Source organism: Zymoseptoria tritici, chromosome 4, assembly GCF_000219625.1.
Source record: "Zymoseptoria tritici IPO323 chromosome 4, whole genome shotgun sequence".
Classification (NCBI taxonomy): Eukaryota; Fungi; Ascomycota; class Dothideomycetes; order Mycosphaerellales; family Mycosphaerellaceae; genus Zymoseptoria; species Zymoseptoria tritici.
Window position 1 is genome coordinate 750,227 of NC_018215.1, and position 19,584 is coordinate 769,810.

The 19,584-nt window shown below is 53.7% G+C and overlaps 6 protein-coding genes across 6 annotated transcripts; 4 read left to right on the plus strand and 2 right to left on the minus strand.

Moving 5' to 3' along the window:
- Nucleotides 1-1,519: 1,519 nt before the first annotated feature.
- Nucleotides 1,520-3,310, plus strand: MYCGRDRAFT_40740 (uncharacterized protein; the record flags this gene model as incomplete). Its single annotated transcript, XM_003852842.1, has 1 exon — nucleotides 1,520-3,310. One exon carries the CDS (start codon nucleotides 1,520-1,522, stop codon nucleotides 3,308-3,310), a length of 1,791 nt encoding a protein of 596 aa, XP_003852890.1.
- A 2,348-nt stretch (nucleotides 3,311-5,658) lies between these two features.
- MYCGRDRAFT_92384 (uncharacterized protein) lies at nucleotides 5,659-7,678 on the minus strand (the record flags this gene model as incomplete). The annotated part of the gene is made up of 5 exons (XM_003853474.1): nucleotides 5,659-6,234; nucleotides 6,287-6,348; nucleotides 6,407-6,800; nucleotides 6,853-6,908; nucleotides 6,976-7,678. 5 exons carry the CDS (start codon nucleotides 7,676-7,678, stop codon nucleotides 5,659-5,661), a joined length of 1,791 nt encoding a protein of 596 aa, XP_003853522.1.
- A 693-nt stretch (nucleotides 7,679-8,371) lies between these two features.
- MYCGRDRAFT_92385 (uncharacterized protein) lies at nucleotides 8,372-9,444 on the plus strand (the record flags this gene model as incomplete). The annotated part of the gene is made up of 2 exons (XM_003852843.1): nucleotides 8,372-8,798; nucleotides 8,858-9,444. 2 exons carry the CDS (start codon nucleotides 8,372-8,374, stop codon nucleotides 9,442-9,444), a joined length of 1,014 nt encoding a protein of 337 aa, XP_003852891.1.
- A 504-nt stretch (nucleotides 9,445-9,948) lies between these two features.
- MYCGRDRAFT_109004 (uncharacterized protein) lies at nucleotides 9,949-11,966 on the plus strand (the record flags this gene model as incomplete). The annotated part of the gene is made up of 4 exons (XM_003852844.1): nucleotides 9,949-10,514; nucleotides 10,567-10,870; nucleotides 10,940-11,594; nucleotides 11,866-11,966. The coding sequence occupies 4 exons, from the start codon at nucleotides 10,030-10,032 to the stop codon at nucleotides 11,964-11,966; spliced, it is 1,545 nt and encodes a 514-aa protein (XP_003852892.1).
- Nucleotides 11,967-12,089: 123 nt separating this feature from the next.
- MYCGRDRAFT_70825 (uncharacterized protein) lies at nucleotides 12,090-13,364 on the minus strand (the record flags this gene model as incomplete). Its single annotated transcript, XM_003853473.1, has 3 exons — nucleotides 12,090-12,237; nucleotides 12,293-13,168; nucleotides 13,276-13,364. 3 exons carry the CDS (start codon nucleotides 13,341-13,343, stop codon nucleotides 12,090-12,092), a joined length of 1,092 nt encoding a protein of 363 aa, XP_003853521.1.
- A 3,994-nt stretch (nucleotides 13,365-17,358) lies between these two features.
- On the plus strand, nucleotides 17,359-18,909 carry MYCGRDRAFT_40040 (uncharacterized protein; the record flags this gene model as incomplete). The annotated part of the gene is made up of 1 exon (XM_003852845.1): nucleotides 17,359-18,909. A coding segment is annotated over one exon (1,551 nt), but the record flags the coding sequence as incomplete, so codon positions are not given.
- Nucleotides 18,910-19,584: the final 675 nt, after the last annotated feature.

Below are 19,584 nucleotides of genomic sequence, written 5' to 3' on the forward strand. Positions count from 1 at the left end.
GTCAAGCACAACAGGCCGTGAAAAGGTAAGGAGGATTCTGGCTTGGCACTCTTCCCCGCAAGTCGGAGATTGTCGTGGTCTTCCTGTGGGCAGGACATCTACCCACTGCGACTTCACCACTTTCTCACGGTCATCGCGAATCAGATGGAGACTGGCAACCCTGCTGCTCGGCCGAACTCTTTCTCACTGCTGGAGCCTGGCCTTCCACCGGCAGCACTTCTCTCGGCCAAAAACTCTCAACTCCGGACGCGAACGGTTGATGGAGCAACAAACCAGCACAGGATCGCAAAGACATGCAGACTGAGGGGCGGGCTTACCGTAGCGGATCAAGCACTCCATAAATGCGCCCGAAACTTGTCGCCAGTGCATGATTCTCAAGCAAAGCTCTCAACCTTTGCGACAGGCATGGACCGCAAATTGACGATCCTGGTGTTTCACGCAGACCCATAGCACGCACTCAATCGCAGGAGCGTTTGGCGGTAATGTCGGCGTCCAGCTGGAGTCCGCATACCCAGAGTGAAGCGTGCTTCGTGGACCGACCAGCACAGAAGCTTGCCGGAAAGTAAACAGCGATCAGTTGACCTCCATGAAGGGACGGATCTTGCACGCAATCCTTATCTCTTGGGATGAGGAAGTCTGCTCAGTCATCTGATTCGCACAAGGACAGCCCATACATGCCCGTCACAGCGACGAACAGGAGCAAAAAGTGACATCAGGCCTCCGCCGTCCGGAGTCCATTCCGCAGCGCCGAAGCAAAAGTGAGCCCTACTGACTGAAAGACTCCACTTACAGCGTGAGTCGTTCCCGGACCGCGTCTGGACCTCGGTGAGCCGCAATCTATTTCAACGGACGAGACCGATGAGACGACCGCATGTCGCGAGGTGGTTCGAGCCGCTCAGCTTGTGGGTTTGTGCATGCGACAACGAGCACATCTTGACGCTCACACGACATCACTTCCCACGACGAACCTCGCCGGCCTTGGACGAAGTGAAGAGAAATACACTTTCCGACGTTCCGGTTCTCACTGTGGATTGGTGGCAATAGAGCTCCGCTACGCGCCGAGCCGTGCGAATGGATCGTCATTGTCTGCCGGCTTGCAAATCCCGAAGAAACTCCTCCGAACCCTCGGACGACCATTTGCACGCTACAGTGCAAGGCATCTCAAGGTCTTTTCGTCAGCTTCGTTGCGTGACGTTTTTCGGCTATCAAGCGATGATAGAGAAACAGTCGTTTCGTCACTCGATGGCCCACGGCCGTATACTCGTCAAGAGCATCCGGATTTCCCCTCGCACAGCTCACGGCGTCTTCTCGCTGCTTTCGGTGCCTTCACGGCGATAATATGGACGGCTCTGCTCTGGTCCACCATGAGATCATCCTCAACGCCATCCACTACGATAATAGTATCGTCAATTTTGAAAAACTATGCATCGCGTGGAGCACAAAAGGTAAGGTTTAGACCCTCTTTCTTGCCATCTTTCAATCATCCATTCTACCAACCATCTCTATCATTCATTCCACCATGTCGGAAGGAGGCCCCTCAAGAGCGAACAGCTTCTGGAGTAAGACTACAGCCGCTGCAGGACCATCAAGAGCTCCCAGCTTCTGGAGCAAGGCCACACCTGGACCATCTCGTAACAACAGCATCTGGAGCACTTCCGACAGCATAGTACCAACCAGGAATAACAGCACACACGCTCGAACCGAGAAATCAGCATACGTCCCACCAAACGATACACCTGAAGCGAGAGCGGAAACACAACAAGAGAAAGTCGACTTCGGTCTGGGCCGAATTGTGGGAGGAAGATTTATCGAGGGCAACAAGGAGGCAGTCTTGCACAGTGATCATGGACCCATGACGGAGGTCGACATCGACATGCCTCTCACACTCACTGAGGTCGTTCAAAAGGATGACAACGAATATATTGTCCTGTCGTTTGCCAAAGGAGATCCTGTCAATCCTTTCAACTGGTCTCCGTGGTACAAGGCCAGTGTCACAACGATGCTCAACCTGATGACTCTGTTCATTGGACTCGCGACCACGTCGTATTCAAGCGGCATTACGAAAATGACTGCTGAATTCGGTGTTTCAAATATCATGGGACAGCTCGGTCTTTTCCTCTTCAACATCGTCTGCGCAATTGCACCGTTGATCCTTGCTCCATTCTGCGAGCTGGTAGGACGCCGAGTGGTCTATGCCGGTGCCTACCTCTGCTTCTCCCTCTGCTTCATCGGACTCGCCCTCGGCCAGAACATCGGCACTATCCTCGTTCTCCGTGCTCTCCTCGGCCTTTTCGGTTGTGTCGGAACGATTCTCGTTGGTGGCACATTCGATGACATGTACCTACCGCGTCAACGCAGTCACCCCATGGCCGCGTTCAGCTGTATCGCCATCTTCGGCACAGTCGCCGCTCCAATCTACGCAGGCTTCATCGACCAAGCCATCGGATGGAGGTGGGTCCAAGGCATTCAAGGAATCGCCAACATTCCGCTCCTCATCTGCATCTTCGTCTTCTTTCCCGAGACACGAGGCGGCGCAAAACTTCATCAGCGCGCGATGCAACTGCGCAAAACCACGGGCGACGAACGTTACGTCGCAGCCGACGACATCGAGACTCCCGGCGTGAAAGAGATGCTCAAAGCCTCCTCCGTTAAAGCCATACGCATGCTCGTCACTGAACCGGTGGTCTTCTCATTCGGCTTGTGGATCGGCTTCTGCTGGTTCGTCGTCTTCCTTTTCCTGTCCGTCATCCCGATCACCTTCCAGGAGAAGCGAGGCTGGAGCGAAGGAGTCTCTGGTCTGCCCTACATCAGCTTAGCGATCGGCACGGTCCTCGGCTGGGCGGCGCATCACTTGCAAATGCGAAAGTACGAGAAAATCATGGAAGATCCAGACCGCAAAGCTACGCCTGAAGACCGGCTGTACGGAGCCATGTTCGGCGCAATCTGGTTCCCGATCGGATTGTTCATGTACAGCTTCACACAGTATGGCTATCTTCCTTGGATCGCGCCGACGATCAGCTTGGCGCCGATTGCATTCGGAATCTTCTTTGTATTCGAGAGTACATATTCGTACACGGCGGACTGTTATGGCGAGAGCTCGTCGTCTGCGATTGCTGGACAGGGCTTGATCAGGAATGCGCTTGGTGCGGTGTCGCCGCTGTTCGCGAGTCAATTCTTCCATGGGTTGGGAAGTCAGTGGGCGGGTTTATTGTTGGCTTTGTTGGGCTCTTTGCTGAGCATGAATGCGTTTGTGATGTTCAAGTTTGGTCCGAAGTTGAGGGCGAAGAGCAAGCGAGCGATCAGATATTGAACGGACTTGGAATGCGAACGTTGCTGTAGCATGTGTTGATGATGTCGATACGATGACTACTCTCTCTCGTGTTCGACGCCTATTACCACCTCCTCGGTGTATGACAGTTAGCGAGTTCGCGGCGTACGCTCGCTCACAGTACTTGAGGGTAATAGGGGATGTTCGCTGCGGGATTGCTCGGGTCAATGCGCATTTATTGGACGGCCATCAGCATTGGTCCCGCTGCTCGGTCAAGTTTGTCTTTCGCCGTGAATCTCCGAGGCTTGCAGTAGATCTATACTCTCAAGCTGTACGCATGGACTCGCTTATAGGTACATGGTGGGGAGGTGACACAGTGCTGGAACAAACACCCAAGAGGGAAGTATACTTCGACGTCCGGTACTGCCGACTCCCCTAGAACGGTGAGTAGAACGTAGCTTCGACGCCGGGAAACTAGAGGCGTTCGATCGCCCTGTCAGCTGAAAGGCAATGTATCCTTGACGCCACCGATATGTCTGACCATTCACGACTTCCGGTCAGCCGACCCGGCAGGCTCGTGAATGCATAACAGCTAGCAACGCCAGCGAATGCTGGGATATACCGCGCAGCCGGTACGTATGTCAAGGCAATGCACTGCATGTCGAAGCGAAGCGGCCTCTTGGTCGCTAGTCATATAAGCACATCTCCACTTCCAGACCGACTCGGCTCGCAACGACAATTCATCGCGACCAATTATAGCCATGCCGGACCGAGCGAGGAAGACCTATCGTGATCCCGACATCAGGGAGGTGATAGTGCCCATACCGATGTGCATCGAGCTGGGATGCCCGAATGACGCTGCCAAAACGCAGGCTAGGTTCTGTCAGGACCGTCGGTGGACCAGATAAGCCAAAGGAGCGTGCCTTGATGCTGACGAAACTCACACAGACCAATGCTCCGCGGACAAGTGCCTTCGTCCGGCACAAAAGGGACCCGGCGGGTCAGATCGATGTGCGAAGCATATGCTGTGCGCCCACAGTCAATGCCCAGAAGAGTTGACCCATGGAATGGAGAGCATAAAGAACTTCAGCTTCTATTGCCGCAATCATCGATGCTCCGAGAAGCCCTGCACGGATTTCGGTGCGAACGAAATATCGAAAGCCAAAAGAATGTGCCAGAAGCATTTTGAACAATGGCGGTGCTCGGAAGTAGAGCCTGCGCAATGTCCAGACCCACGAGATGACCACAATCCTGAGCTTCCATTCTGCCGGAAGCACGCATCTTGTCAGACAGATTTGCGAGAAAAGGGAAAAGTGGGACAAGAAAAGGAGACCGGATGGAAGATATTGTGCAGATCACACTTGCCTTCGCAAAGGCTGCAGCACGGAGGTCCATTGCCCCTTTACCTCCTGCGAGAAACACACCTGCCAAGGACATATGAACAAAGAGAAGCCGGACGAACGATGCAAGTTGCCCACAATTCCATTTACGGATTGTCACGTACCCGAGTGGCTGTGTTTCTGTGCAGTCCACATCTGCCAGATCGCGCTCAGATTTGAAAGAAAATGTGAGAGCTTCAACGAAAATAGAGCTTACTGTAAAGAGCATCGCTGCTCGTTTGTGGACGAGGAGTGCGACCGCCCGCGACTGCAGAATCCTGGAGGCAGTCCTGAGTCGCTGTGCAGCCATCATCTTCTCGAGGCTCGAGATCAAAGGCAGGCGGTCGAGGAATCCTTGAAGAAGGAGGAAGAGATAAGACCGCAAGGCGCGTCATTGAGGGTGCCGGGCTTCTTTTCGGGAAGCTGACAGATGAACGGAGATCCAGCTCCTTCGCCGAGCCGGGCTTTGTATGCAGCTTAAAGCTGGCATTGACGGAACCTTGACGATATCCAAGCTAAGCATTGAAGGAAAAGTGTCGGGGAATGAGATTTCATAATGGAAAGGGTTCATCGTCTCGGAGTTGTCTTTCTGCCCTGTTAATGTGGCCAGCACGCCGAAGTAAATCCACAGGCGTCCAGTTGACGAAGATGATTCCGCAATCTCGATGCTCTTGAGATCGTCTTGTTCCCCATGACTGGCACAGAAGCAGTTGTAATGGTCATTGGAAGAAGAAGGAAGAGGAAGATGGCCCGTGAAGTCGAAAGGAGAGAGACCAGCTGAGCACTCGCACAAACAAGTCGTGGACGACATTGGCCATATATTTTCTACACGCGCCCCTGTTCTCTCCAGTCGCGCGAGGTTCGCGTGGCTTCGACCCACCTCACTTCCAACATCGGACTCAGCATGGACACAGTCTCGAGGATACCTCATATTACTGCCCATGAGTATCTTCAAGATATCCGCGTCAAGAAGAACGATGTCGTGCAAACACGCATGCGAGGCGATCCCGCTCATTCTTCCTCCTCCATATCATCTGAGTCGTCCAGATCATCTTCTTCGTCCTCCAGTAACGGGGCGATGCCAGCTGCCATTCCGATCTGATACTTGTCCGGCAGTATCTCCAACTTGAACCAATCGGCCGAAATTGGAGCTCCCGCGCGAGAAGCCTTGATATACTGCGCCATCGCTGCCGGCAACCAGTCAATCGCATTGATCAGCGCGGTACGTAGTTGCGTTGACGACGGCCGCTTGCGCGGATCCCAGACCAAGCCACTCATGATGATTCCGAGGAGGGTGGGAGTGTAGGTCATCATCGTCCGTTGGCTCGTTGTCCAGGGGGCCTCTCCCGGCAAGAACTTCGGCTGACGGTTTATCTCATCATGCCCGACCAGCTCGAACATCAAGGCGCAGATGGCGTACACATTCGTACAGTCCGACATCTTGTGTTCGTCCATCGGCTCACCAGTCACGCTATTCACAAACGGCACTTGCTCAGGGGCCAGAAAAGGTGCGGTACCGGAGCCGAGGTAGAACTTCGGGTTGAGTGGGTCTTGTGCGTCGGTCTCAAACGCGAGTCCAAAGTCCGCCTGTCGATCGTCAGCTGTCGGTAGGAAATGTATCTGCAGAGACAAGGCTTACCATCTTTGGCACGGGATAGTGACGCCAGCTACTGTCTTGGCAAGAGTCCATGAACACATTGCCTAGGAGAAAGCGTCAGTGTGTGCTAGCAGCTTACTGTCTTGCCAAACCCCTACTGACTTGGTTTAATATCTCGATGAACAATCTGCCGCCATCCTGGTGCAGGCGGACCATCAATCGAGCCCTGCTGCATGACTATGCAGCTTTCTACCATTCGTAGCATTACCATCCAAAGGAAAGGCTCAGGATATGATCGCTGCGTGGAGTAATAGTCCGATAGCTTTAACAGGTCTCCCTGAGCGCAGAACTCGACGTAAATGCTCACGAAGAGGTTCTTGTGGTCTTGACGCCAAGTGCGAATGGCTGGGAAATGTTCATTCGCTGCGCGCCAGCATTTCTGTTGCAAGTGCGCCTCCAGAGGCAATCGCGCATCGATGTCGCTCGGATTCCCGTGCCAGTATTTTGACGACAGCCAAGTTGCACTATCCATGTAGCTATTCTTCTTCACAATTCTCTGTGTTGGATGATCAGCAGAATCCCAAGCGAATCCAGAAGTGCGGCCATACATCGTGAACGATATCGTTCTCATCGACCTGTACCCATATGCCGGCCTGAGACAGACCTTTGATTGCGGAGAGTGAAAGTCAGCGGACGTCCCAAGGGTGGCGAGAGAATATCATTTCAATTACCTCCGTTGAACAAGTCCATTAGTTTCCACCGGAGACTGGCTTCAGGAAGCTGATCGGCGTAAAGGCGCTCATATCGGAAACCATCCCGAAGAGCTGCCTTATCGGCTTCCTCTTTCTGCCAACGTTGGACGAACTTGCTGGCAGGAATTTTGCGGCCGACAGGGTCTCTTCGCGCTTCCATACCAGCAATTTCTTGTTCGAACCATGTCTTCTGTCGTTGTAGGATATGCACCTGATTCAAGGTCCACGCATGCGAGGCGGGATGCATTCCTATACGATATGTGTTCCGCTCGGAGATATCGAACATGTCGATCAGCGTCTGCGCAGCGAGTTTTGCAGCATTGACGCAATTTTTAGCCAAATCCTGGTAACGGTCGACGATTTGATGATCGACTGCGGGCTCGGCCAGCTGGCTTGCGACGGAGTTCTTGAACGTGGTCCATATCCTCTGATTGTCTTCATAATGCGCTTGAGCCGCATTCCACCGCTCAATGGCGGTCACAATCTGATTTCGATAGTCGACTGTCAAGCTGTAGAACTCGTTGTTCAGGTCGACTCCATTGACGGCTGCGACAGTTAGCGAAGGCCAACATGTGAATGGAAAGCACTGACCCTGACCCGCATGGCCGCCTCGTGCATATGTTTCGAAGTCAGTGAAGGTATAGAACGCTCCAGCTTGGTTATCGAGAGCGAGTCCTGCCATGCTGATTGACTGAGTTGGTGATTTTGAGTCGTAGATTGTTCCTTCTTCCGTCAAGCAATTCTAAAGACCCTGTAAAGCTTCAATGGTGTAGACAGTGTATCTCGAGGCTCCGCATCCGGTACTCGGCTTCGCCTGCTCATCTTTGTTACCTTCGAGACTATACTCTTACGTCTTGTTTAGAATAAAGGCATTAGAACAAAGGCAGTAATCCGTGAACTGGTCAGGAACGCCGGGACAAAGACATTTTCAACTTCGCAAATCGGCCGAAAGCGCAGCATAGCACGACCCAGGACGCTTCATTCCAGAGTAGCTCTGTTCAACAACAGCATATTGCTTGGTCTCGTGCTCATCGTGGTGGCGGCCTGAAGGATTGTTCCAGAAAGAGCTGGTCGCATACATCAGGACACTTGCGAACATCCCATTATCTGATGTGCTGCTCTTCATTGAGCGAACAAGTGGTGCCGATGTCAGTGCGGGTGTGAAGGAAGTGGTTTGGTTGACGATCGTGTCCGGGCTGAGGTGGAATCGCCGGCCCCCAAACAATGACTAAGCCGTCAGGCTCGCTTGCCAGGTGAGGTGCATTGCAGATGTGCCTCACCGTCACTTGCCGTCAACAAAAACGGATACCTAGATGTCCAGTGGTCTACGTCCGCAAGACACGTCCGTGTTTGAGCTGTCGTCACATGCGCCATCATGGAAGATGTGCCGTCGTACCGCTCGCAGCCAGCGCTGATACCTATGGTCGACTTCGAAATGGCGAACCCCTACACACCTCCACCATCAAGACTCCAGACCTTGCGACTCGAAGACAACAGCGGCATTCATGCCAGTAACTTCCATGTAGCATGTCAAGAAAAGGGCCTCACTCCACACTTCACGTTTCGTGAGCCTGCTCAGGGCGCTTTCATCATAACGTTGAGCATTGACGGTCAGAAGCTCGATGAGCTTGGACCGTATGCTTCAAAGAAGGATGCCAAAGAGGCCATCTGCAAATTGTGTGTGGCCAGACTTGGAGCGTTTGACAATCGTAAGAAGCGCAAGAGCGTCAGTCCGGAGACGGACGCTTTCGCTATGGTGCCCGCAACCTTGAACGAGGAGAACTGGACCAGCACTCTCCTTGGTGAGTCTGATGAGCTTATTCTCTTTCAAGGGCCTTCTGAACAACACTAATCGATACAGAATACTGTCAGGGCAATAAACTCCCGCAAGCCACCTACACTGAGAGCTGTACGCATCCGAGCCGCGGACCACATTTCTGCACAGTGCGGTTTCCGGGCAGTCCTATCACGCCATTCGGCTCGACTACCCTCGGATTCAAGAACAAGAAGGATGCCAAAAAAGCTGCATCGATGGATGCTGTCCTTTGGCTGCGCGGTCAAGGCAAACTCGAGGAAATTGGCAACGACCAAAGCATGACCTTGGACGGCACCGCAGATCCCGCAAACCCGCTTCCTACTTTTCACGATGCCATGGATGTGAATAGCTGCGGTATTGCGCCGCAAGGATCGATTGGGAAGCAAGTTCAAGACTTGTGCTTAGCATTGGGCTTCAGCCAGCCGGAGTTCGAGATCGAACCCCTTGCTGGAGCCTTCTGCAACTTGCACGCGCGATTCCTGCCGAGGGACGTGGCGCGCGAACCAAGACTCGCTGGGCCGATTGCGCCAGTAACCAATGTCTTTGGAAAGAGGGTAGCGAAAGAAGAGTGTTGGAGGGAGCTGTTGAAGATTCTGGAGGCTATTCGGAGGAGCCGGATGCATGCCGGTTGACGCTGCGTTCAATCGCGCAGCGCATACCCTCGTCAAGACTCGGATCGAGCGCCAAAACTGGCGAAAGAAGACCTGTTCCTTTGGGAGTGCACTCTCGATCGGGAGCACGCTGGATCGGTCGAAGCAAGTCTTGTCAGACCGGGCGAACGGCCGGTATACACACATACATCTTCGATGGTAGACTGGCGACAATTTGGCAGCGATACGCGCAAGCAACCTTGAGAAGAGTTGGACATTTTGGGAATGAATGAGCCTACGAATGCATTGTGTGGCATATGAACTAGAATAATTGAATGATAATTATGAGGGTATGGTGACCACTGCACTGAAATCACTCATCATCATACCTTCCGATCTTCTTAGACATTTATCGAAAACCCGGATATCCACGGCACGGAATATCCGTCCCATGACTAAATACAGCCCGGTATCCGACTCCTCCTTCCTTCGGCTACACCGCATTGCTCGACTGCGCCTCGAAGTGCCAACAACATGGCTTGCATCTCCCCTTTGCTCGTTCGACAATAACACATATTTCACCCGCCGTTGCAGCATTTTACCGAGCAAGGCTCCCCATATCGCGCCATGTCCGGCCCTTCATTGCCCCGTATCAACACCACGAATACCAGCGGCGAGATCACAGAATCCAGCGGCGACGAACACTTCTCCTCGGCCTCCGAAGGTTCGCCCAATCCAAAACGCCTCAGCAACGATGGCTCCCTGTCGCCAATTCCTATCACTCGTGTCGAGCGCGTAGACGATACAGCTGCCCACGGCGAGGTTCCAGGTACTCCTGCCTACGCGATGCGGACGCAAGACGCAGTGCCCGACGAGGTGGAGGTGGTTCCGGAAGGCCAACGGCCGCGGTCTGGAACTCAGAGTAGATCTCGGTCACACTCCGCGGTCTCTGCTAGCAGCCGGCCGGAGACTCCTGGCGGCTCGCAGATACCCAAGACCGTGGTAGAAAGAGTCGACGACAAGCCTGCGTACGGCGAGGTTGATGGGACACTGGCGAAAGAGATGCGGAGGGAGGATGCTGAGCCGGATGAGATGAGGACACTCGACGGTAGGTGAGTTGAATTGGTAACATTGCGTGTGAAGAGGTGCTGACACATTATGCAGCAGTCAACGAGCGCCTGGAGACTCGCAAATAGAGCAAGATCCGGAAGACCAGCAGGCATGGTTTCGATCAATGTGGGAGGGCAAAGCAGTCACTGAACAGCCCGCACCGACACCAGACGATGCTTCGAATGATGCCGACCAAGATGACGACGATGATTTCGGAGACGACTTTGACGAATTTGCAGAGGAGGCAGAGGACGATGACTTTGGAGATTTTGATGAAGCAACTCCTTCTGCGGAGGCTGCTCCTCCGTCAGTACCAGAGCCTCAAAGCGTTTCAACACAAAACATACTTGCAGGACTTGTAAGTAGCTGTTTAACGAATCTTTTGACATTCAACCCCGTACAGTTCATTCATACTAACGTCCTGAAGCCTCCCATCGACTTCTCGTCACAAATGTCCGCTTCAGATCTCGAAGGCACCATCACACCCTACCTAGACATGATCTTTCCAGACACCGAACCGCCGCCCGCAAATCTACCTCCTCTCGACATGGCGAACAGCTCTCCATTCCTCTCAGAGCGCTCTCTTTCCTTGTGGCAACAATTGGTATCTCCACCACCAATGCAGCCACCGAACTGGACCCGCAGCAGGATCCGACGACTATTCTTGGTATCCCTTGGAGTGCCAGTAGATCTCGACGAGATTCTGCCACCGTCGAAACAGAAACGCCTTGTGTTACCGAACATTAATCTGGTCTCTCCGCGCGCATCAACAACAGCACTGGACCGCATCAAGCAAGGAGGCGCTAACGACTCCTCGACCTCTGTTGATTCGAAAACCGGAGCGCCGAAACGCTCAAAACGTCAAGGGAATACCAGGGGTATACAACCTCCGCCGGACTTCGATGCCAATGCTGCTGTGTTGATCTGTCGTACGACTGACGAGGCATTGCACGGATTCGATGACGATGAGCTGAAAGCGCATCTCTCGACGCTTGAAGACTTGAATCGGAGGTCCAGTAGTGTGCTGGAATACTGGCTGCAAAGGAAAGACGAAGGGCTGAAGGAGAAGGAGGCTCTTGAAGGTGTGATTGAGAACCTAGTAGGATTTGTGAAAGGCAGAAGAGGGAAGTGAGGGAGCTTTGGGCCAGAGATGTGAGATTGTCGAGGAGTGTTCGCGGCTTGCAAAGCGGCACAGCATCGGAGACCCTTTGTTCAAAACTGACATAGCTCATACTAGGCAGCACTTGAGCCTGCTCTCCACCGAAATCTCTGCTTCACGCTTCACTCTGCCGATTCTGTAGTCGCCCTGAGTCCTCGCACACACTTGACACAACCATGAGCTGCTTCCTGCAGTCAAGTCCGCACGAGATCACACTCCGCATACCGAATTGGCACGAGAAGCGACGATGCTGCCGTTGGCGCGAACAGCCAACGGGTCGCGATATCGGTATTGAGACATCTCCTGGCTCCTGACGCCACGGAAATGAGGTTGTGGCCACAGCACTTCTCTGCCTTCCACGGTAGATTACAAAGAGTGCTCGAAGTAATCCAATCGATAGTCGCAATGTTCTCAGCAATCAAATCTTCGCTTGCTTCACTGGACGAATCACAAACCCCAGTCGTGGGAAGTGAATCCGCGTCTCGACAGTGGGCTGATTCTCGAGCGGTAGAGGCTTGATGACGACCTCCTCAGGCGAGAGCGCTACGAGCGTTCCTATCGTCGGACTAGAGTGTATTAATATTTAAACGCATTCGCAATCGCATCAGGTCCGCAACTCACTCGTCTCTTCCAGTATCATCCGGAGCCACTGACACCAATGCACCATCCACGAGTCCACACTTCGCATCGAGCTCATCATGTGTAGCTCTTGGCGTAGGCAGCAACATCGACTTCTTGCCCAATGTCGGGGACTTCTTCATCTGCTCAAGCACACTCTCAAACGAAGTCGTTCCGTCCTCTACGACAGGCAATCCTTCAAAGTATCGTTGGACCTTGTGATACCACGCCCATACACCTGGGTAACGCTTCGCATTGAAGACCGGTGTTGCACCTTCCATCTCGGTGTCAGGAGCACCTCCTGCCGTCAAATTCGCCACGAGGCGACCGGATGAGATCTCATTGCCCCAGAGAAGTTGGTAGTACACCGATACGTCGGCAAAGGACGGCGTTCTCGTCGAGAAGACCCAAGGCCCGTTAGTATCAGCGAACAACGGCTCCAACATCGACAACTGCATATCAAGTCGTGACAAGTTCTCAGGCAGTTTCCTCTCCAATTTGTCCGGGTCCAGCTTGTGCCCGATCAATTGCGCTCGATCAGTACCAAACGAACTCCGCCAGATACTCGCCGGCATCAATCCGCACGTTACACGGAACAACGGTCGATCCGTCCAGTATGATGCAAACCCTCGGATCAGAGGCCTGTAATTTCTGCCATCTTGTGAGGTAGGGTAGAGTGTTCTGTAGCCCTCGGCTTCCGGGAAGAAGTGCTCCAGAGCTTCACAAATGAGAGAGGTGTCACAGTAGATTTCTCGACCGATTGCCAGGACGGGGATCTTGCGATAGGTCAGGTGGAAGTTGTCCCGTAGTAGTGGTCGCGGCATCATGCTGGGGACTGTGACGAAAGTGTAGGGAATTTGCTTGAGCCGGAGGACGTGCCTAGGAACGGTCAGCAGTGGTCTGGACTCAAATGGTATAAGGGCAGTCTGAGATTCGCGAGCATAGCCCACGAGACAATCTCGGACAGCTGCAGGCACTCGACTTACCTTAGTTTGATAGTGAATGTTGAAGATTCGTAGCCAAACAAGGCTACTATCGGGGCAGACATGTTCATTGAAGTGTAGATCGCTGTGTTGTTCGAAAAAGGACGAATGTCAGCAACAGTTGTAAGGTAGTTGATCTGCTTCCCTCGGTCTAGATGTGAACTTTGCGGAGCCCCACCCAAACCGCCGCACGCCCGTGAACGACAGTCATTTCTCGGGCATCCTTGGTGCTTTCAGACCATCATAAAAGGAATCGAAAGTTGAAAGGAGCAGACAGAAATGCAGATGAAAGATCTTGCAACGCTATGAAAATGAACATCGTAAAGTTGGCGCAGAGTGGTATCGTAAGGCAATGAAACATCATCGAACAGTTCGCTTCGTAGCATCAAAGGAAAAGTTGCAGCTCGTCAGTCGGCCATTGGTCGTCTTGAGCATTCACGCCATTGCAGACTTGTTCTCCATCATGGATCTTCCACCTCGAATCCCAGCACATCGTTGCTCATCACTGCACAACCCAGCGCAGCAACCACAAACTCGCAATCGATAGGCCCCTCTCTATCAGCCTTCGGCGACACTTTGAATGCGTTCTCAGTTCCATGTCGGGGGTCTTTCGGAGTGGACCCTCTCATTTCCATCGCCAGGTCATCACCAAGCAATTCCACTTCCCCATTGTGCATAGCTTCCAGCACGGAATCATCGACCAGGACTTGCAGGAAGGAGAACACGACGTATGCGTGATCGGCAGTGAACTTCCATTCGTAGTCGGAGACGCTGATTTGCATCGTGTCGATGAGCCGCGCAAGGTTCTCGGGCAGAGGACCTGCATTGGGTATCAGGGAGTCTGTTCGTTGCGAGAGAAGGGAGTTCATCATGCGATGAAGCGTGCGCATATGTGCCATGGTCCACGGATGACGGTTCGAGAGGACGCCGTATCGATTGCGGATGTGCGCGCGCAGGTCGTGATTGAACATTGTTCTTTCTTCATCGAATGTGTGAATCGTGCTGAAAGTGACATCCTGCGCATTGACTGGCAGCTGGTAGTCGCTCGCTACGATCGATGTCGGCCCGGTAGGCCGCACAATGGCAGACCAGATTGTACTTGTGAGGCGTGATAGGAATCCAGGCTGGAATGTAGATTCTTTCGGAGGGCTCGTGTACGATGGTGTCCCGAACGCAATCGAAAAAGGCCGCTTCAACGACAGAAGAGAAGATGTGTCATTGAAGTTGACGGGAATCTTCTGGGGCGAGTCGTGGTTCAGGCGCTCTTCGTAACTGCGAAAGCCCTCGGCCGTTCCATTCGTTTCGTTTGAATATCCTGTCGAATCCTGTGCATAATAGGAATTGTGCAGCGTGCTGGATCGATCAGCGCCTCTAGACCAGCCGCGATGGCTCGCGGCGTTGTCACCTGCCGTACGCGATGCTTGTTGTAAATGAGAAGCTCCACTGCTACGTCGCATCTCTTGGAGCAGCTGCTGTTGGTCGCTCGCCTTGCTCGTAAAGCTATCTGTGAAGTCATTCGCTGTTTCCGCATGTAAACGAGGCTTGGAATGATGTGGGGCTCGAGTTGAGAACACTGGCATTGGTATCGCGCGATCCGAAGTGGCGGCATCGCTCCCGGGAGTATAAGTTTGCTTCGGCTTGGTACTTCTGAAGGGATTGGTCATGCCTCTGGTCTTGTCCTGTGAGGCTGGGCTGAGCTTCGCGACGCTGCCGGACGATTGACCATGATTCATGCCAGGCCTCGCTTCTGCTTCTCGAGCATGATCGGTCCCACTTTCTTGGAGCGCATCACGTCCACGCGGCTGATCCTTTGCCTTTGCAGGACTGCTGGCGCCATTGAGATTGAGCAGTTCCGTCAGATCCATGGTCTGTTTCCGAGCGGGTCTCCTGCGGGCTCGATTGTGCATGAGAGGCCGACTATTCTCCAAGGAGCGACCTGTGTTATCACGATTGTCGTGGTTGCTAGCGCCGTCCGAGTCAGGAGTATTGCTGTCCTCATCAGCGGACGAATGCGCTTCGCCAACTTCCTCCATATCCACGTGGTATCGAGTCGCTTCGGCGTCCGGCTGGGTGAGTTCACTTTGAGGGTCCGGCGCTTGCTGATTGTCGTAATCATCCTCAATCCCGTCTCCGCTGTCTCCATCCGTGCTAGGTGGTGTCAACACCCCGCCGCTGCCCTCTGTCGAATGCCTGCGAGATCCAGCATCTTGCGGCTCATGCGCAGGCGAGTCTATGTAAGAGAAGTCATTGCCTGACGATCTTCGCCAGGTCCGCGGGATCTTACCTCGCGCTGGTCGAAGCGGTTGGTCCGCGAAGAGATCTTCAAACTTTTCCGAGCGCTCATTCTGTCGTTCCGTTGGACCTTTAACTTGCGGTTCCTTCTGGACTTCAAACGACCGTGAAGCTTCGTCATGCCAGAGATCGGCCCCGTCTTGCTCAGAAGCGACGTCTGTATTGTCGTGTTGATTCTCGATGTCGGACGGTTCCTCATCCTCGGATTGGTCAACTTGTTGCCTGAGCCCGCTGAGCCCACGATGGGAGACTTCGGTCGGCTCAAGTTGCTGGGATGTGAGTTGTGCAGACGGCGTGGGGCTCTTCGTCTTTTCCATGCGACCCGCAATTGACACGGAGGTCACGCCTTGCCTCGATCTCGCATTCCCTGCGACAGCTCGTAGACCAGAAGTTTTGGCTTTTGGTGGCGACGATACCATTTGAGAGACGCTTGCGGTTGATTTGTCACCTTCAAATATGGCCGGCAAAATGCTCGAGATACTGGTATCTTTGGCAGTCTGTAGAGTATCCACAGAGATCATGCTGAAGTCTTCGTTGCGCGAGAGTGTCGCATCGCCGGGTACACCGTCGTGCATTCTGGGATCGGAGTCGTAGCCAACAGCGTCCTGCAGAGCCATGTCCAGTTCCTCCCGCGCCATACTAAGACGCTCGGAGCGCAGGGCCGGTGCGGACTGTGCGTTGAGAATTCCGATTCTACCGGAAGACCGCCGAGATCGGGATGGTCGAGAACGCACTGCTGGCACTGGAGGCGGCGGCATCACAGCATCGTCAAATTGTGGCTCTGGCACAGGCTCAAGATCCGTTTCCTCAGCAGGCTGCGCTTCCGGCTGTGGTTTTTGTCGCGTGGTTCGTCCTCGACGAATCGGTGTTCCCTTACGCTTCTTCAACACTCGGGGAGTGTCGGAAACTGTGTCTTCTCCTCCCTCGCCACGAATCATTGCCGAAAGCGCGCGCTTCACCGGACTGCCTGATCTTCTGCTGTCATCCAAAGGAATCGTCAAGGTCCTTGTTTTCTTCGACGGGCTTTTCTTCGCTGGACTCCTCTTCGATGGACTGCGACTGTTCTCGCGGGGCTCGGCCTCAACTGTAACTCGGATGCGCCAGGGACTCGTGTTGCCGGCTTGTGGAGTGTCCATTACTACTGACTTCGACCGTGATGTCCTTGTGCGATCTGATCTTCGAGGAGTCGGTCTACGAATATCGTTGGATTTGCGCGCGGATCGATTGCCTAGGGGCGAAGACGGCAGAGTGATTGGGTCAGGTGAAGTGTCCCTGCTGTCATCGGACATGTTGATATCCGCATCTGAGTCCATTTCTCTTTCTGTCCGGTGAATCACGTCGCGTGCGGCGAGCGCGACTGTCTCCGTTGTCCGCCGGAGCTGCTGCGTCGTAGGAGATGGTCATGGGGTCCAGTGTCGACCCATGTACGTCGTAGGTTAGACTCTGTTCGCGCGCATATTCTGATCGTGCACAGCGAGAAGGACGTCGTCTTCGCGGTAGTGGAGGGGTTTCGCGATTTTGAGTTCGGCACGCGTAAGGCAGGCACGCGGCGTTGTCATGGTAAAGTAGCGCGGTTTTTCGCATGTGCCGAAGGCAAAGACGACGACATTCACTTTTGCTTCCAACATGTGAAGTAGGGCCAGGCAGAGTGCTGAAGAGGATATCTTGGACTCAACATGTATACAATACGACCTTGAAGAGCACGCCTTGAGGTTCTTGGACAGCCATGGGTATCTCGGGGTAAGAGAATACCCTTTGAATGACATCTGTATACATGACTGACATTAGAACAGTATCTTCAAAGAGCTCGGCCCAGGTCAGCGCATCTCTCTCGTCAAACTCGCCGCCGATCATTACGCCGCCCACGACCGACCTTTCCGCCTTGCGATCGATATCTCCATCTGGCTCTTCCAAATCCAAGCTGGCAAAGGCGGCTCGAATCCAGCGCTCCGTACCTTTTACTATCGCCTCCTGCGCCTCCTGACGCACAACATCCATCCGTTGTTCGTCTTCGATGGCCCGAATAAGCCCACGTTCAAGCGGAACAAGAAAGTTGGTGGACCAGGAGTGCGAGTCGCTAGTGTTCCTGAGTTTCTTGCAAAGCAGCTGCTCAAACAATTCGGGTTCCCTTGGCATGTGGCACCCGGCGAGGCTGAGGCGGAGTGTGCTTTGTTGCAGCGAGAAGGAATCGTGGATGCCGTTCTGAGTGAGGACGTTGACACTTTGATGTTTGGCTCGGGTGTGACATTGAAGAGTTGGACCGCAGAGAGCAGTCAGAAGACTCCGACACACGTCACAGTCTACCGTGCTGAGGAGACAACAGCGAGAAGCGGTTTGGATACGCAGGGAATGATTTTGGTTGCTTTGATGAGTGGTGGAGACTATATCGTGGAGGGCATTCCCGGATGTGGACCAAAGGTGGCGTGCGACGCTGCAAGAGCTGGCTTTGGCAAGGAACTTTGCGATTTGGCAGCGAGGAAAGATGCGATGGGGTTGCGAGCATGGCGGGAGCGACTGCAACACGAGATCAAGACGAATGAGTCGAAACTCTTTTCGCGAAAGAACTCAAAGCTCGTAATCCCCGAGGACTTCCCAAATCGAGAGGTGCTGGGCTACTACACGCATCCATGCGTATCCACCGCTGACAAGCTGGCAAAGTTGAAGGACAGTTTAGCATGGGACCAGGACATCGATTTCGCGGCACTGCGGGGATTCACTGCCGATGCATTCGATTGGAGATGTCTGGGCGGAGCGAAGAAATTCATTCGTAATCTGGCACCTGCCATGCTTGTGCGGCAACTGAGGCTACGCTCCGACGAACCCACCCCATTTGAGACGGAGACTCAGGAAGCGCAAGAAAGGAGTCTAATCAGCGCCATACACGGCAAACGTAACCATGCGACCACAGATGGAGAGCTAGAGTATCGCGTGTCCTTCATCCCGCAGAATTTCGTGCCCATCGACCTCAGCACTGAAGATCCAGATGACGATTTCGTTCCGGCCGGCGGTGCCGAAGAGCAGAGCGAAACGGAAAATGACTGGGCGGCTCTTCCTGATAGCACTCAGCCTGTTGAAGAGGACGAGGAAGAGCCGTCCTCGCCCACGAAGAAGCGCAGCTTCAAGCCCTACTTTCCGGACCAACCTGAGAAATTGTGGATGCTCCGGACGTTCCTTAAAGTGGGCTGCCCGCTGCTCGTTGAGGTCTATGAGAATCCTCCACGAGATGCGAAGTCTTTCTTCAAGGCGAGGCGACAAGCAAAAGAAGCAGGCAAAGGAGATAGCTCCCAACCAAAGAAGAAGACGACGAGAAAGAAGAAGACAGCCGACATGCCTGCAAATGCTCTGTTGGCCTTCACATCGGTCGTCAAGTCTTCACAAGGAGCGCTCACGAGTTCGCAAAGCTCACAGGGCAGAGAACCGCTGAAGGCTATGACTACCGCCAACAGGACTATTCCGCCGTCCAAAACGAGCGGACCCTCAGTCATCGAGCTCGATGATGACGACACTACGGAGGCGCCGGCTTTCAAACGTCCCAGCACGAGCCTCTTTCAAGTGCCGTCATCCAGCATCGGTGCCCGTTCCACAGCAAGTGATGAGGAGGAGGATGAGGCAACTCCGCGACCGAATATCAAGAAGAGCGTTCCCAAGAGAAAGCCTGATACCCGCCCCGTTGCGACCCAACAACCATCTGAAGCATCAGCAGATGTTTCGAGAACACCGCAACGCCGTAAGAGGCCTGCGCCAAGTCTCCAGTCATCTCCTGCAGCAAGCCAAAGGACCATCAATTCGTACTTCTCACCATCTCCTCTGCGAAGCGCGCCGAGGATCTCAATGCGAGATCAATTGGCAGATGTTGTGAATTTGATCTCTTCGCCTGCAGCAGTGCCAAATTTTCCTTCGCAAGCCAGAACACCCACGCCTTCTACGCAAAGAGTCGCAGCGGACGACTACGACCTTGTTACCCTGCCGGAATCTGTTACTCGGAGGCGGCAGAGAGGTCCGCTGAAGCGAGCGAAGACG